Source organism: Polyergus mexicanus, unplaced genomic scaffold (genome assembly GCF_030449975.1).
Source record: "Polyergus mexicanus isolate NDT 795.1 unplaced genomic scaffold, iyPolMexi1.0 SCAF_9, whole genome shotgun sequence".
NCBI classification, from domain to species: domain Eukaryota; kingdom Metazoa; phylum Arthropoda; class Insecta; order Hymenoptera; family Formicidae; genus Polyergus; species Polyergus mexicanus.
The window spans coordinates 7,170,504-7,186,000 of record NW_027223329.1 but is presented as its reverse complement, the minus strand read 5'-3'; the positions used below and the strand labels follow the sequence as shown (position 1 = coordinate 7,186,000).

General features: G+C 35.5%; 1 protein-coding gene across 1 annotated transcript in view; it reads right to left on the bottom strand.

Moving 5' to 3' along the window:
* The window catches only part of LOC138936681 (adhesion G protein-coupled receptor E3), a 93,018-nt gene that overhangs the window by 36,329 nt on the left and 41,192 nt on the right, over positions 1 to 15,497 (bottom strand). Inside the window, exon 4 of the mRNA XM_070302286.1 lies at positions 6,270 to 6,375. Coding sequence (XP_070158387.1) covers positions 6,270 to 6,375 — 106 coding nt within the window. The remainder of the gene's footprint in view (positions 1 to 6,269; positions 6,376 to 15,497) is intronic.

Here is a 15,497-nt window from a genome sequence, read left to right as displayed (position 1 = left end):
AAGCGGTTGAATTATCGATGTTCAGCCTCTCAGCAATATCCTCAGTTGTAATCCTTGGGTTTCTTTCCACTAAGGCATGCACAATGTCATCATCAATGCCAGAAGGCCGTCCAGAGCGGGGTTGATCCTCCATGTTGAAATCATCATTTCGAAATCTGCCAAACCACTTTTGGACTGTTCGGAGAGCAGGAGCGCGGTCCAAATAAACGCTTTGAATATTTTTTTGTGCAATCCCAACACTCACGCCTTTCCGAAATTCATTACATGCCGCAAATGCACCTTTTCGTTCTCCATTTTTAATGATTTCTCTTATGCACAAATGGACTTATATGAACAATGTCTGACGCTAAATTGACATGAGACAACGTCATCTATTCGGTGTAAGCAACAATTACCACACGAAAACAATAGAACTCCGCCATGCAGTAACTTAATGCCATCTATGAAAATCGGGCACGAACTTATGCAATCATCCAATATTAATGGCATTGTGATCTCGTTAGCAAAAGCTTTGAATAAATTGGATCAAACATTAAGGCGAATTAATATCCTTCCCTTTTCGTACCTTTTAGTTCTGGCCGGATCTCGTCTACTGGACCTTATCTCATCTGCTAGGCTGTAATAATAGAACCCGTAAACGCGTCTGACTTAATACGAGAGTGCGATATATCTCGAGACCGCGAAGTGCACTACTGCTCTGCTGGGTGGAAACGGAAGCACCGGGAGTGCGCGAAAATCCACACACAAGCGCAATGTATAAATAAAGATCGCTACAGAGAATCTCGTCTATGAAAGCGTCTAAATATATATTTGACGATATGATAATTTTCAAACAAGAGAAAGAGAGAGAAATAAAAAAGAAGATGTATACAAAATTTATTGTATTCTCCTCTATATAAATAATCTCGTTTTTAATGATTTATACAATTGTTGTCTCTCTCAATTTCGCTTCGCGCAATATATATTTCTATTTCTAATGTTCTAGGAATAATAAAGCGATTTTTCGCTTCTCTTTTCCCTATTGCCCCCGGTTTTCTTTTATCCTCTTCGATTTTCGCGGAAACGAGCGCCTTGTGCTGATGTTGTTCGAAATCGAGATTAAGGAAAGCGACTAAGAGAAGGCTTTCGCGGGTTAAATTTATTTTTCTTCCCTCCTTGAATCATCATCCAGCGGCAACAATAAGGCTGCCAGATTACGCGACCGACGGAAATTTATCTCCGTCACGCGTTATGACGGAACGGAACTTCTCCATCTCTAATAAACTCTATTTTCTCCCTAGCTATATCGCACCTGCCCCGTCGATGGGAAACGTTATTGTTAATATTTTGTCTTGTCAAATCGAACATATTGTAGAATTATTTCGAGATACTTGGTAATTTCGAATATCGTTGCCGATTCTCTGCGATTTATCGTCTCAATCGTGTTTTACTGATAACATATTGATAGCTATTATATAAACACGTATTTAATGATTGAACCAATACTGGAAACGAGACTCGATCTAATTAATTAATTGTTACAGCCGATTATGTAATTTCATCTATTTCCACTATATATTTTTACTGCAATATATAATTTTAGTTTCATTTCAATTTTTCGTTGCATAATATTATAATGTTAAGTTTACTTCGAGTTTAAAAATAAGTAGAAATTTTTGCGCTAGTCTCGTGATTATCTCACGTAAATCCGTCTTTACGTATCTGACAGGAGACAAGACCGCAATTAGGGGGTTGTGTGCTCGTGTCGGAGGGATGGCACCCCGACCTCGGAACATGTAACGTGTCCGCTCGTACCACGCTCTTTCGAAGTGCGGTGAATTCTTTTATTTTTTTTTTCCCTCCGCCTCTCGCGTGTACACGGCGCTGATATACTACTCGCGCTACTAGGGTCGTTCCCGGCGTTAAACGAGCCTTATCCTGTTCGCGGTCGCGAAATTTAGCACTTTGTAGAAAAAAAACCACTGATTCGGCTTCAGCAGCCTCTCCCTTTCCCGTTCACACACAAAATTGTCGGCAATATTTTCAGCTTTTTAGCTGTTTTATTTATTCGATTTTCATAGCTGTAATTTATCGATAAAATAAGGTCTAAATGTCAATTAATTCAAATTTTAGAAAATCTGTACGAGATAAAGAATATGTTTTATATATTTTATAAATATTGATCGAGTGTTATTTTTTTGTGTTACAATAATTAAAGAGGTAAAAAGAATTAATTTAATGTGTAGATTTTCTTTTATCAAAAGCAGAGAAAGTCTCGAAATTATTTATTATAATTATGATGTGTTCGATTTAATTATTTAAATTATAAAACTGGAACAAATTTTTTTCATATCACGTATATTCAGAATTGTACAATATTCAATTGCAATTTTTTCTACTTTGATAGAAAGATCAAATACGAGATAGAGGGATGAATATCGTAACATAACGTTTCACTATTTCGCATAGGATTTAACGAATGTGAAGCCGAGTATTGATTTAAACCATCACGACGAATAACATTTGAAAATATTCCCACGTTTCTACTACATTTTTAGAACGAAATGCATTTCGCAAAAACCTCAAAGAATCAAAGGCTAGGATTTTGCAATGATAACCGCAACTATCCCGATGAATAATATTTGACCTAAAAAGATATCTAGTTTTCGCTGGATTTTTTCGACACGAAAAAGGATTTTCTCTCTACTTCTAATTACGACGATGACGAAAAAGCATGTATTTTAGGTTCAGCAAATCCTTCTTTCATCCAGAGGCGAAGAAACGAAAACACGTTTATTTCTTTGTCGTTGAATGAATCTAGATTCTTCTCGTTCGCTTCTTTCAAAATAAAGATACAATGTATGCACGTTTTTCATTTCCGCCGGAAGAATGCAATAAAATTTATTTTCTCAGTGAGTAATACTCTTATACTCGTATTCATAGTCCGTCCTTGAGGAATAAGGATTCCTTGTTCCTCGTTCCATAAACGTTTCATAAACTTTCCTTGACCGAACAAGGAATCTTATTGGCTCCCTTATCTCAAGGAAGGTCACGAGCTTCCTTGAGGAGTGGATGCGACCTTTTTAGCAGACGATACGCAGAATATAACCAAATATAACCTCCAAAAGTTAGTTTCATTACATTGGTGGTTTTGTGGTTATTTGTTGTCGCGCTCTCAAACTGAAAGTGTATAAAGGAAAAAGGGATAATGGACAATGAATTTTTAAATGATTCTGACGATGGATTTGAAGACGAAAATCCAGAGAATCGGATTCTGTGGCGGATTCCGAAAAGATACATTCGCGATTGGGAAAATCCCGTGGAATTTTTTGAAGATACGAAAAAGTTTTCACATGTATTATATGAAATTAGTTGCAGGCGGCATAAAACGGTGCTGCCTCCAATCGGTCACTAAAAATCCCTAAAATATTCCTTCCTTCTGAAAGGGAGACTCGAGGTCCATCTATGAAACAAGGTGGCCTTGCAGATTCAAGGAATCCTTCATGGAGGCTTCCTCCGTCCTTAAAATAAGGAAGGACTATGAATACGGGTATTAGTCTTTGTGCGACTGATGATTCGCACGTGACGTTCCCTAACATTCCTTTTTATTCATTGCAATTATGTGGCCAGTAATTAATCCCTAGCTTCGCAATATGCTTAATAAAAGTCACAAAGAATATTTGCTAAACGTCTCTGAGGAGAAACTATTATGCAAAATGTCCTAGAAAACTTATACGTATCATATAAAACGAATATATTATAATATCATATATATTTTTATGAAATATAAAACTTTTATAAAATTTCAAAAAAAAAATTCCGTTTCGAAAAATGATGAAAGAACTAATTGCAAAAAGAATTTAGTAATACTAGGATTTAAAAATAGATATTGTATAGATTTTCCGGATCATCTTGCATATTTTACATACAAAGAGCGCAAATTCATTTTGCTATGTTGTTAAAACAAACAATGGAATTACAACGATTAAATACGTTAATAGATGTATGTAATTGACAAAATTTATAGATACGTATTTCATATTTTTGACTGAGACTAATTACAAATTTTAATTAAACTGCCTCAATAATACAGACGATTATGAGACAGTATAACACAGATATAGAATGATCAATGATATACTCTGTTAATCTTATCAAACCCATTAAATGCAATTTATCGCTAATTGAACGAGCGTTGCAACAAAATGACCGAGTGGCATCACGTGCTATATATTCGAACCCACGGGAATAAATGAGAAATACTTTTAGCACAAATTTTGTCGCCAGTGACGTTTCGCGAAAACGTTCACCATCACCGACGCTCAATTAAAACTTGGTAATAGGAACGTCGCTAATTTCTACTTTGAGTTTTCGCGCGATATTTGCCTTCCTTGCGGTTTGTCTCCTAGGCAATATAATCCCTTCGGAAGATCCGCGGAATGCCATCTCCTCCGTCTGTCGGTAACCGACGTCGCGGTTCACCGAAAGAATTCGAGTGGCAATGTTAGGCATCATCGTAGTACACGAGAGAAAGCACGACGTTCCGAATCTTCCCGATGAAACGAGACGAAGGACGAGCCCGGATTCTTCCGTATCTTCGCGACGATCCCGGAGCTTAATTAAAGAGGATTTAAGAGCGAAATGTGAGACGAAAGCTTTTTCCGACTCCTCGCGGAATCCCTCTTCCCGCAAGTGAAAAGCATACCTCGAAATTCACACCTCGACGAATCCGAGATGATTGTCGCACTCGTGTCTGTATCGAAGGACACAAGGAGAAATATAAATATCTTGTCGGTAAATTTTAGAGATAACTTAAAAAAAAAAAAAAAAAAAAAAAAAAAAAAAAAAAAAAAAAAACCTATAATAAAAGTCTAATTTCTTCTGGCCGTATCTCGATAACTTGAATCAGATCTGATATAATATTTTTCGTTTAAAATTATCTTTCTTAATTACCTGACATTTTCAATGCGTTCGCAAATCGTGTGCAATTGTGCTTCATATTATAATTCAAAAAATTGTATAGCAAGCGTAATAATAATCCGTTTTGTTCGATGACCTTTTGCCATCTTTCGGTGAGCTTCATAATTCCCCGTTCGTAGAAGGACCTGTCTTTATTGGCGAAAAACTGAACAAGGTACTGATTTATCGCCTCATCTGAATTTAACGTTATTCCACGCAAGGAGTTTTTAAGAGAGCGAAACAAGTGGAAGTCTGACGGCGCAAGGTCAGGCGAGTATGCTGGATGGGGCAACACATCCCATCCAAGCTCCAATAATTTTTGACGGGTCGCCAAAGATGTGTGTGGTCTCGCGTTGTCGTGATGGAACACAACTCCTTTACGATTGACGAGCTCCGGACGTTTCTGGATGACAGATTCGTTCAAACTGTCTAATTGCCGACAGTACACATCCGAATTGATTGTTCGGTTCCTTTGTAGGAGCTCAAAAAACACCACACCCTTCCAATCCCACCACACTGAGAGCATAACCTTCCTCTGATGAAGTTCTGCTTTTGAAGTCGTTTGAGGCGAATCATCCCGTCGGGACCAAGACCGTTTGCGTTCCACATTGTTGTAAACAATCCACTTCTCATCACCAGTTATCATTCGTTTCAAAAAAGGATCGTTTTCTTCACGTTTCATGAGCATATCGCAGATGTTTATACGCGCCGTCAAATGAACTTCTTTGAGTTCATAAGGAATCCAAATATCGAGTTTGCTTACGTATCCCAGCTTCTTTAGGTGAACGTGAACACTTTTTTGACTGATCTTCAATGTTTCTGCAATCTCTCGTATCGTGTAACGTGGGTTTGATTTGATCAATGCCTTTATTTTGTCGTCATCAATCTCGGTGAGGCTTCCTGACCGAGGAGCATCTTTGAGATCAAAATCACCAGCGCGGAATTTCTTGAACCAGTTTTGGCACTGACGTTCTTGTAGAGCATCGTCACCGTAAACTTTACGCAATTTTTCACAAGCTTGACGCGCGTTCTTCCCTTTACGGAAGTAAAACAGTAAAATATGGCGAAAATGCAGTTTGGTCTTCCATCTTCAACTTATTGTAAAATCTCCAAAACTCAACCAAATCGCTCAATTTTTTTTTAGAATGAAGTTTAAACCGTCAGCTGTTAAACGATATATGACAAACATATGTGTGAATGACTCTAGTACTGCCAAAACTGAACTAATGCCATCTATTGCAATGACTTTTTACTCAACCCAATATATAAATGTCGTCTCGCAATAAATATATATATATATATATATAAATTATATATATAAAAATACTCACCTGTACTCCTCCAGCTCCCACGATGAACAAAAGCTGAACCATGAAGAGAGCTGCCAAAAGATTCATCAAAGTTGTGCCTGCCAGGCTCCTCAAATCGGAGAATAGACTGCAACGTAAATCCATTCAAATTAATAAGTAAAAAAGATTCAAGACACAAAAATAATTTTTATTTTTTTAATTACAAAACTTGTGTGATTAAAAAAATGATTCGTGTTTCAATTTGGATTAAAAAGTAGTTTATCCTGAAAAGCTGGCTTATATAGAATATATCGAATCCTTTTTGTGCGGGTTCAATAATAAAGGATCGTAAATAATGGTACGGTTGCCCGACAGCACGCTGTATTATTCTCGCTAGAATGATAACATAATATAAAGAATAGTCGGGAATATGAGGGCGAACGTAATACATTATTATGTTCGGGCGACAACACTCGTTCATGGAAGAGATATCGCGATATCGCGCAAGTCGAATATTCAGCAACGAACTTCGTATAAGAAAGTTTTGCGCAGAGAAATAAATTTAATAACCGCAAATAGTACATTTTGCCAGCAAAGGAATACCACTAATACCAAAAGATTAAATCGATCCTCATCAGTCCGAAGAAACTAGTAATTAAAAATCTCAAAAAATGTGACATTTCTGATTAAAAAAAAAAAAAAATTACACAATATAAAAAATTTATTTTAGCTTTATGTATTGCGACTCTTTCGAATCTCTAACAATGTAATAATAATAATAATAAGAAGAATAATAGTAATAATAATAATAATAATAATAATAATAATAATAATAATAATAATAATAATACTCTAATAATAGTAATAATAATAACAACAATGATGATAAATTAAGTAGTTGTATCAGATTTGTATTTTTTGTAATTTAATAATATTGACTGAACGATACCAGGTTTATGTTTTCATCTTTCTCAGTGCGTCAAGAACACTATTCTAATTAATGCAGAATTTAACTGAAATCGGCGCGCAAGCGAGGCGCGACGAAAATTGTGAGTGGTCTTAAATTATGGATTTGTCCCGCTTTCCGGTTGCCTATACAATTAAGCGTCGCGAACCGTTCGTGCGATCGTCCTCGTGAATATATAAATTCCCCTGTTCCGTGAATAATTCATAAATCGTCGCCGAACGGCTTCTCGCAGCGTGAGATAGCCGTCCTCCGTACCGTTGACGAAGATGAAGGGACGATCGTAATACAGGAAAATTATAAACAAAAAAGACTATTTTGTTTCCATTTCGAAGACGAGACGAAGGCGAAGGCATCCCGGATCAAAGAACGGCTACCGCGGAAAAATTTAATTAATAATAAAGTATAACAAAGACAAGAATAACGAAATTAGCCTCGTATCCGAGAGATATCGTACTTGAAAAATCGCCGTAAAAATCATCGGACAAATGCACGCAATTTCTACCTGAATTGTGTGAAAATTCAATATCTTGGGAAAAATTAAAAGAAGAAGGAAAGAGACATAAATACATTTAAAGAGGAAAAGTTTTAAACTTTTTGAAGAGACATTTAAAAAGAATTGCAATCATTTCGCGACTTTACGATATTGATCAATTGAACTTTGTACAGTTATAATAATATTTATATCGGCGCTTCGATTTCAAAGCTTCATTAAACATAAATGCAACAATTTTACGAAAATCGTGCAATTACGAGAATAATTGCATTATGATCATATCCTATGGAATTTTTAATCATAAATTCAATCGAGAGCAAATTCAATGAATTAATATTAATTGATTTTATAACAAACGCTTGATTATATTATTTTTACCGAGAATGAATTCGCGCATGTAAATTGTCGGGGATTAATCAATTCTATTTATTATATATTTATACACATATAACATATTGTTGGGAAAACTATATGATTCACTTAGAGCATCCGTGCTGCTTTTTTGAAATGCAACGATAAACATATAATTGCACATTAATGTGATGAAAAATATACAGATCTCGCGAATATGTTTGATTTATTTGTCATTTGCATGGAATCGATATTCCGCTTATGCAGAGGAAACAACGGTATGCCTTTTTCTAGATCATCTGATGGAAGGGACGGGCATAAAACTACCTTGTGTCCGTACACATATATATATGTACCTGGTACATCACAATGAAAGCATAACGTCCCCGTACGATCTGTCCTCTCTTTATTAAAATTCTTTAACCAAGAGAAATCCGCGGAATTCATATTGAAATCGCAATCTTTGAATCTCTGTCGTATTCGCAGCTTTTCATCAAAATTGCTTCCTCATATTTTTGCACGTGATATTTACACGTACAAGGCAACGACGATAAATTAAAAAAAACATGAAATAGTATGAACAATAAAAACAATTAATAATTAACAAATGAATAAAAAAATAACTAGTAAAAACAAAGTCATTAAGGCCGGTATTCATATACCCGTATTCATAGTCCTTCCTTATTTTAAGGACGGAGGAAGCCTCCATGAAGGATTCCTTGAATCTGCAAGGCCACCTTGCTTCATAGATGGACCTCGAGTCTCCCTTTCAGAAGGAAGGAATATTTTAGGGATTTTTAGTGACCGACTGGAGGCAGCACCGTTTTATGCTGCCTGCAACTAATTTCATATAATACATATGAAAACTTTTTCGTATCTTCAAAAAATTCCACGGGATTTTCCCAATCGCGAATGTATCTTTTCGGAATCCGCCACAGAATCCGATTCTCTGGATTTTCGTCTTCAAATCCATCGTCAGAATCATTTAAAAATTCATTGTCCATTATCCCTTTTTCCTTTATACACTTTCAGTTTGAAAGCGCGACAACAAATAACCACAAAACCACAAATGTAACGAAACTAACTTTTGGAGGTTATATTTGGTTATATTCTGCGTATCGTCTGCTAAAAAGGTATCATCCACTCCTCAAGGAAGCTCGTGACCTTCCTTGAGATAAGGGAGCCAATAAGATTCCTTGTTCGGTCAAGGAAAGTTTATGAAACGTGGAATGAGGAATCCTTATTCCTCAAGGACGGACTATGAATACGGGTAATAGTCAGTTTTTATATTTAAGACCGTCTTAAGTACAATCTCAAGATGTCCTAAATCAATCACAGAGCCGTATTAGCATCTTAAGAAATTACTTAAGACGGTCTTGAAATAAGAACTGACTATGAATACCGGCCTAAGAGTGATATACGATAGTTATAGTAGATTTTAAAAAATCGATGAAAAATATAATACTCATATTTAGATGAAGGAAAAAATATATAACAAGAAAATAATATCAATTACAATGTGGTATTTAGTTAAACTCAGCAAAATTCAATGTATCCATATTGAAAATAAATTAAAAACAGGAGCATTAACGATCATCATATGCGATTAATAATTATTAATCATTGTACATATTACATCTAGTATTATCACTATGTTTAATGTTTAATAATTATGCGTGATCGAGTGAATTTAATAATATGTGGATATAATATCAATGAGATATCGCGAATGTATGGGATCCGAGGCGGTTTTGACTAAATGAAAAGAGTAATGATCCGTTTCCTCGACCTTCGCGAATGTCGGCGCTTTTTTTCTCTGCGTCCGGCATTGAAAGTTTCATCATTTTATGAATTATTCACGAGGGTGGACGCGAAACGAGATCGCGCGTAGAATTCGCTATAGGAACAGCCGAAACCCATCTCTCCATGGATTTGCCCAGACTTTATAACCGTCTTTTTTTTCTTGTCCTTTAACGAAAGTCATCGCGCTAAATTCGATTATTTTATAACTGGCATCTTCTTTGTATTATATAATTATCTAACGAGCTTTGCGTGTCTCGTCCGTTTATCTTACCTCCTACGAATCGCAAATTTAATTCTAAAGTTTAGAAGAAATTACATTTCGGGACAAAATGTTATTTGGATTATCAACATTCGAGAGGTAATGACGTCAATCCCTAAGGGAAATTTATTTCGATTTAATTCTGCATTAAATAAAATATGTGTATGTGTGTATGTGTTTGTGTGTATTAAATAAATGTAACTATTAGTTTTTCCTTTTATTAATGTATAAATAATTTATGAGTAGCGTGCAAAAAAAAAAAAAAAAAAAAAAAAAAAAAAAAAAAAAAAAAAAAAAAAAAGAAAGAAAGAAAAATCCTTATCGATTCTTTATTGCATGTATTTTTTAATTTCTTGTCTAAATTTAAAAAGGTATAAATTACTTTAGTATTTTTAGTCTTAAATCATACGCGAATAAAGAATATTTCTGGATATCTATCGAGCTGTATCTTGAAAGTTACGCAATAAACATCTGATATGTCGAAGGACGACGTTACAATTAAGGGCGTTGTCGCTGATAAGCAGTGACGCCACGTTGCGATTTATCAAGGCTCTGACAGCCACGATCGGAACCTATGGATATTTCGCGTCTTCGTTAAACCTGACGACGTGTCGTGTATGAGCTTTTAATCTTAATTCTAAATCTTAATCGCGTTCAACTCTCAACTTTTAATTCCATATATTGCGTAATATAATTATAACTCGCGGATAAATGTCTTGACAACTAAATCGAGTTTCAAACTTTACTCGAGTCAAATTCCTGTTATGACAAAATCTTCTTTCAATTATCCTGATATCGTAGTTTCCCGTATATCCGTGAAACTCGATTAAAACTCGTATATATAACATAATTTTCCCTTTAAAATATTACATTTATCTCTCATTATCACTTGCAAATCTAATTTAGACTCGCGAAATATGGCGCGGACACATCAAGTCTTCATCACAGCGGCAATATCAGCTTCGAGAAACTAACGATAAGCCTGACTTATACAAGTTATCCAACAACTTTGCGTCCGAAATTTCTCATGCTCGTCCTTCTCTCGACTTTTCGAAGATTATATCGCGTATCTCGACTTGCACGAAACTTTCTCCTCCCCTGTCTGACGTTTCTCCCGCGTTTAATTATTGTATATATATTTACTCGCCTCGGGCTCGTATGATGTATAGGCTCGTGTATTTAACAATAAATCAGAGTTATTAATTCGATAAAAGTGCTATAACAAATATTTGCCCGCGATATAATTTCGACAAATTTATTAACGGTCTTTACTCCGTTATTGATCTCTTCACTTATAATTTACCATATGGTAAAGATAAGATTAAAAAGTATTTCTAAAATTCAGAAATACATGAATACTTTCCGCGAATTCCCATCTTGTCAACAACTCTATCAAATAACAGCCAAAGTTAAAAGCTAACGAGGCAGCTATCGGAAGTATTATCGGATATCGATAGCAAGAGCCGCTGTAATCATATATTCAAGACAGTTCAATCAGATTTTCGATAAAGGGTACCGTCAGCAAAATTCGAGAGATCGTCAGCTTGAATTACCTCGCCTTCGCGAGGCTGTGTTTAAATCGAAATGCCAGTTTGTCGATAGAAATTGCACGTCAAACTAGACAGCGGAGTAGACGAAGGTGTTATAGAATCAAGATAGTCTCGAAACTTTTTGCTGAAAAATTTTTGGCAACCACAGTTCCTTGTATCCTCGTTTCTTAAATAACATCTGTTTATTTTCATTAATATCATATTCTATATATATATATATATATATATATATATATATATATATATATATATATATATATATTAGATACTAGAAGAACACAGGCGCGCGCTTTTATTTATAAACATTTTCCAATTTTTTTAACTTTTCTTTCCTAACTTTAACTTTTTCTTTTACAAATTGTCAAACTGTCAAAATTGATCTGACAGTTGCAAATAATACGAATGAAGCAAGTCGCAGCGCACGAAAAGAGGCCTCAACGCTTCGATATATTTGAGTTTCATGCCTTTTTTAGAAAGAGATATATTGGGTGATTGCATAAGTTCGTGCCCGATTTAAATATAAACTTCAATAGATTATATTTTAGAGATAACACTTTTATTAATCAATTATATAGTCTCCATTCTTTTCTACAATGGTTTTCCAACGATCTATAAGCTTGTCGATTCCATTTTTGAAGAAAGAACTTGGTTTTTCTTGAAAAAAGGTGGTTGTAAGGTGGTTTTCGACAGCTTCTTCGGAATTGAGATTCTTGCCATTTAAACTATTCTGCAAAGACCGGAACAGATAAAAATCTGAAGGCGCAATATCTGGAGAATATGGCGGGTGCTGCAGAATTTCCCATTGCGACTCCTGCAGTTTTCCTGCAGCTTATTCCTTTCAGTCAGGAGATGCGGCACCCACGTATCAAGCTTGGAAATGTATCCAAGCTTTTTTAAATGACGAAAAGCGGTTGAATTATCGATGTTCAGCCTCTCAGCAATATCCTCAGTTGTAATCCTTGCGTTTCTTTCCACTAAGGCATGCACAATGTCATCATCAATGCCAGAAGGCCGTCCAGAGCGGGGTTGATCCTCCATGTTGAAATCACCATTTCGAAATCTGCCAAACCACTTTTTGACTGTTCGGAGAGCAGGAGCGCGGTCCAAATAAACGCTTTGAATATTTTTTTGTGCAATTCCAACACTCACGCCTTTCCGAAATTCATATAGCATTACATGCCGCAAATGCACCTTTTCGTTCTCCATTTTTTATGATTTCCCTTATGCACAAATGGACTTATCTGAACAATGTCCGACGCTAAATTGACATAAGACAACGTCATCTATTCGGTGTAAGCAACAATTACCACACAAAAACAATAGAACTCCGCCATGCAGTAACTTAATGCCATCTATGAAAATCGGGCACGAACTTATGCAATCATCCAATATTATATTAATATTATGTGATAGAAAAAGAAAAAGAGAGATAAGAACGATAAAGCTTTTTTTGACATCCTGAATTTAATATTCTTATTAGGACCTCGTTCCTGCAGGCCATTTCATTCCTCTGTCAAATTGCCGACAAGCTCGCGTTATACAACGACCTTGTTTTGACATCGCAGCCGCTATTAATACCGGACAATCACAACGTCGCGACATTTTTATTGTCGACGAGAATCTTAAAGAAACAAGTCATGGATGAAATCCTCACGCCTAACACCAAAGAGATAAAAACAAATTCCCAAAAATGGGCGAAAAAGACGATCGTCGAACGAACGGAGAGAGTCTTCTAAGCCGAGGAGATTCTTTTCGACCCCCTTTTTTAGATCTAAATCGCACTCCCGGGAAATCCGTTACGTCTCCTCCAAGTTTGTCGACGCGAAATTTTCGAGCTTGTCAGCCCGAAAATCCTCCCTTAACAAAACCTATGTGCCTAATGGTAAGAACGCAAGCGTCTTGCTAATAATGTCATTTCGATATCGATGGATTTATATATCTCCGGAGATTATATTGTATTACAGAAATAGAGCTGAATTATTATTTAATTTCATAATTATCACAAGCGTATATTGCATATATTTTATTAAACTATTCTATTTAATATTTTTACTAAATTACTTTAATCAAATTTTAATTTCAAGTTTCTGCTTTTATTTTTAATTATATTCTAATTTTAATTCTAGCTTATATTAAATTAATATAATCGATTTTTATCGATCAGAAGAGAGTTGCGACATCGCATCATCAGCTTTTAATATCTCTTCACATCCACGATTTTTGCAATTTTTAACAAACAACAGTGTTGTGGTTGCATATAGCTATCGCTTGTACACGGATATCGCGTTCCGTTATCTCGCGTCACCGCCAACGCGCGTCGGGACGCGACGCGCGAACGAATCGAATTTCGTGGAACGTTTGTTTTTTATTACGCGAGACAGATTTGCAATGGAAATTTCGAGGGTTTCCCCCGATGTTTGAAATGGCGCGATCGTCGCAAATCTACTTCCAATCCGGTGCCACCGAGTACGCTTTTTCATTGAAAGGCGCGGATGCGCGAAATGCGTGGTCCTCTTCGCACGCATTAAGAGTGACACACGAATAATGACGCAATTCCGCGCGAGGATTGAAGTAATAATGACAATTGCATTCTCAATTGAAAACGTAGTGCATCGCGCAAATATTAACATATAACCGAACGAAGGAAACCTTGAAAACTTAAAACGTCTAAAAACTAAAGACACGATTTATTTCTGTTCGCGAGAATCAAATAACAATACCATAAAAAAAAAACTTATCGCATATCAGCAAAATGAAAAAAATAATATACAAAAATAGCCTTCTGCGAACTGCGAATCCCTTTCATATCCGTACAAAAAGCATCAACTACAATAACTACAATTTAGTTTAAATTATAATCTTAGTTAATTAATTAGTGCCAAAAAAAAAAAACAAATAATTGTTTAAAAAGATACATTGTAAATAATTTTCTTGAAAACAATCTTGTTTTTTTATACCAATTGATTTGTCTCATTATTCTGTACATAGAAGTATTACGGTAAAATTATCGAAAACTGAATATTTTACGAAATATTTTAGTTTTTATATCAAAATATGTCAGATCAAAATATAAAATAACTCAAAAAGTACTTAATAAAAAAATACTTTATTATAGTGTTTTGGAAAGCTCTCGATGTCAGCTACAAGAACACTAAATAAAAAATGGGGGTTTCCATTTAAGATTTTAAAGTTGACCTTGACATGACCTTCAAATGATTTTTCAAGGTCAAATCATTGTCACCGTCTTATGGCCCCCTCGAAACCAAACAACTTTTATCTGAAACATTTTTCTCTTTCGGGCTTGTTTTTTGAGATATTTGCCTGAGGAGATTAAAATGAGACACTCTGTATATATATAAATAAATAAAAAAAAAAAAAATAAAAAAAAATAACAGTTTTGCTTGAAAGCGAGATTACTGGATAAAGAGTTAAAACAATGCGAATCTCTTCGTAATACATTTTCACAATTGATTTGTTTCGTGATTTCGTGGCCATGAAACGAAATCAATAGAAGTTTTCGGGATACCTATGTGTTGCCACTGCACATTATTTCGCTTGTCGAGTTAAGAAGTATAAATTGCCCTCGGCACGAACGTCACGTCGTTTCCGGTCCGTAAAATACGAGAGGGAAATCGCGGAGAGCTTGTGAAAATTCAAAAGCCGTCGTTTACGTGTCCCCTCGTCTCCTTTGCTCGCATATCACGTTGTCGCTTTATAACTAGCTGACTTTTCATCTCGATTATGGAGCCAGATCTCTCTTGCTCTTTCCTCTCCTCTTTCTCTCTCCTTCATCATAGAATAGTTTTACGCTCGTATGTGTCAATCGCGTCTAAATTCTTACAGGCCA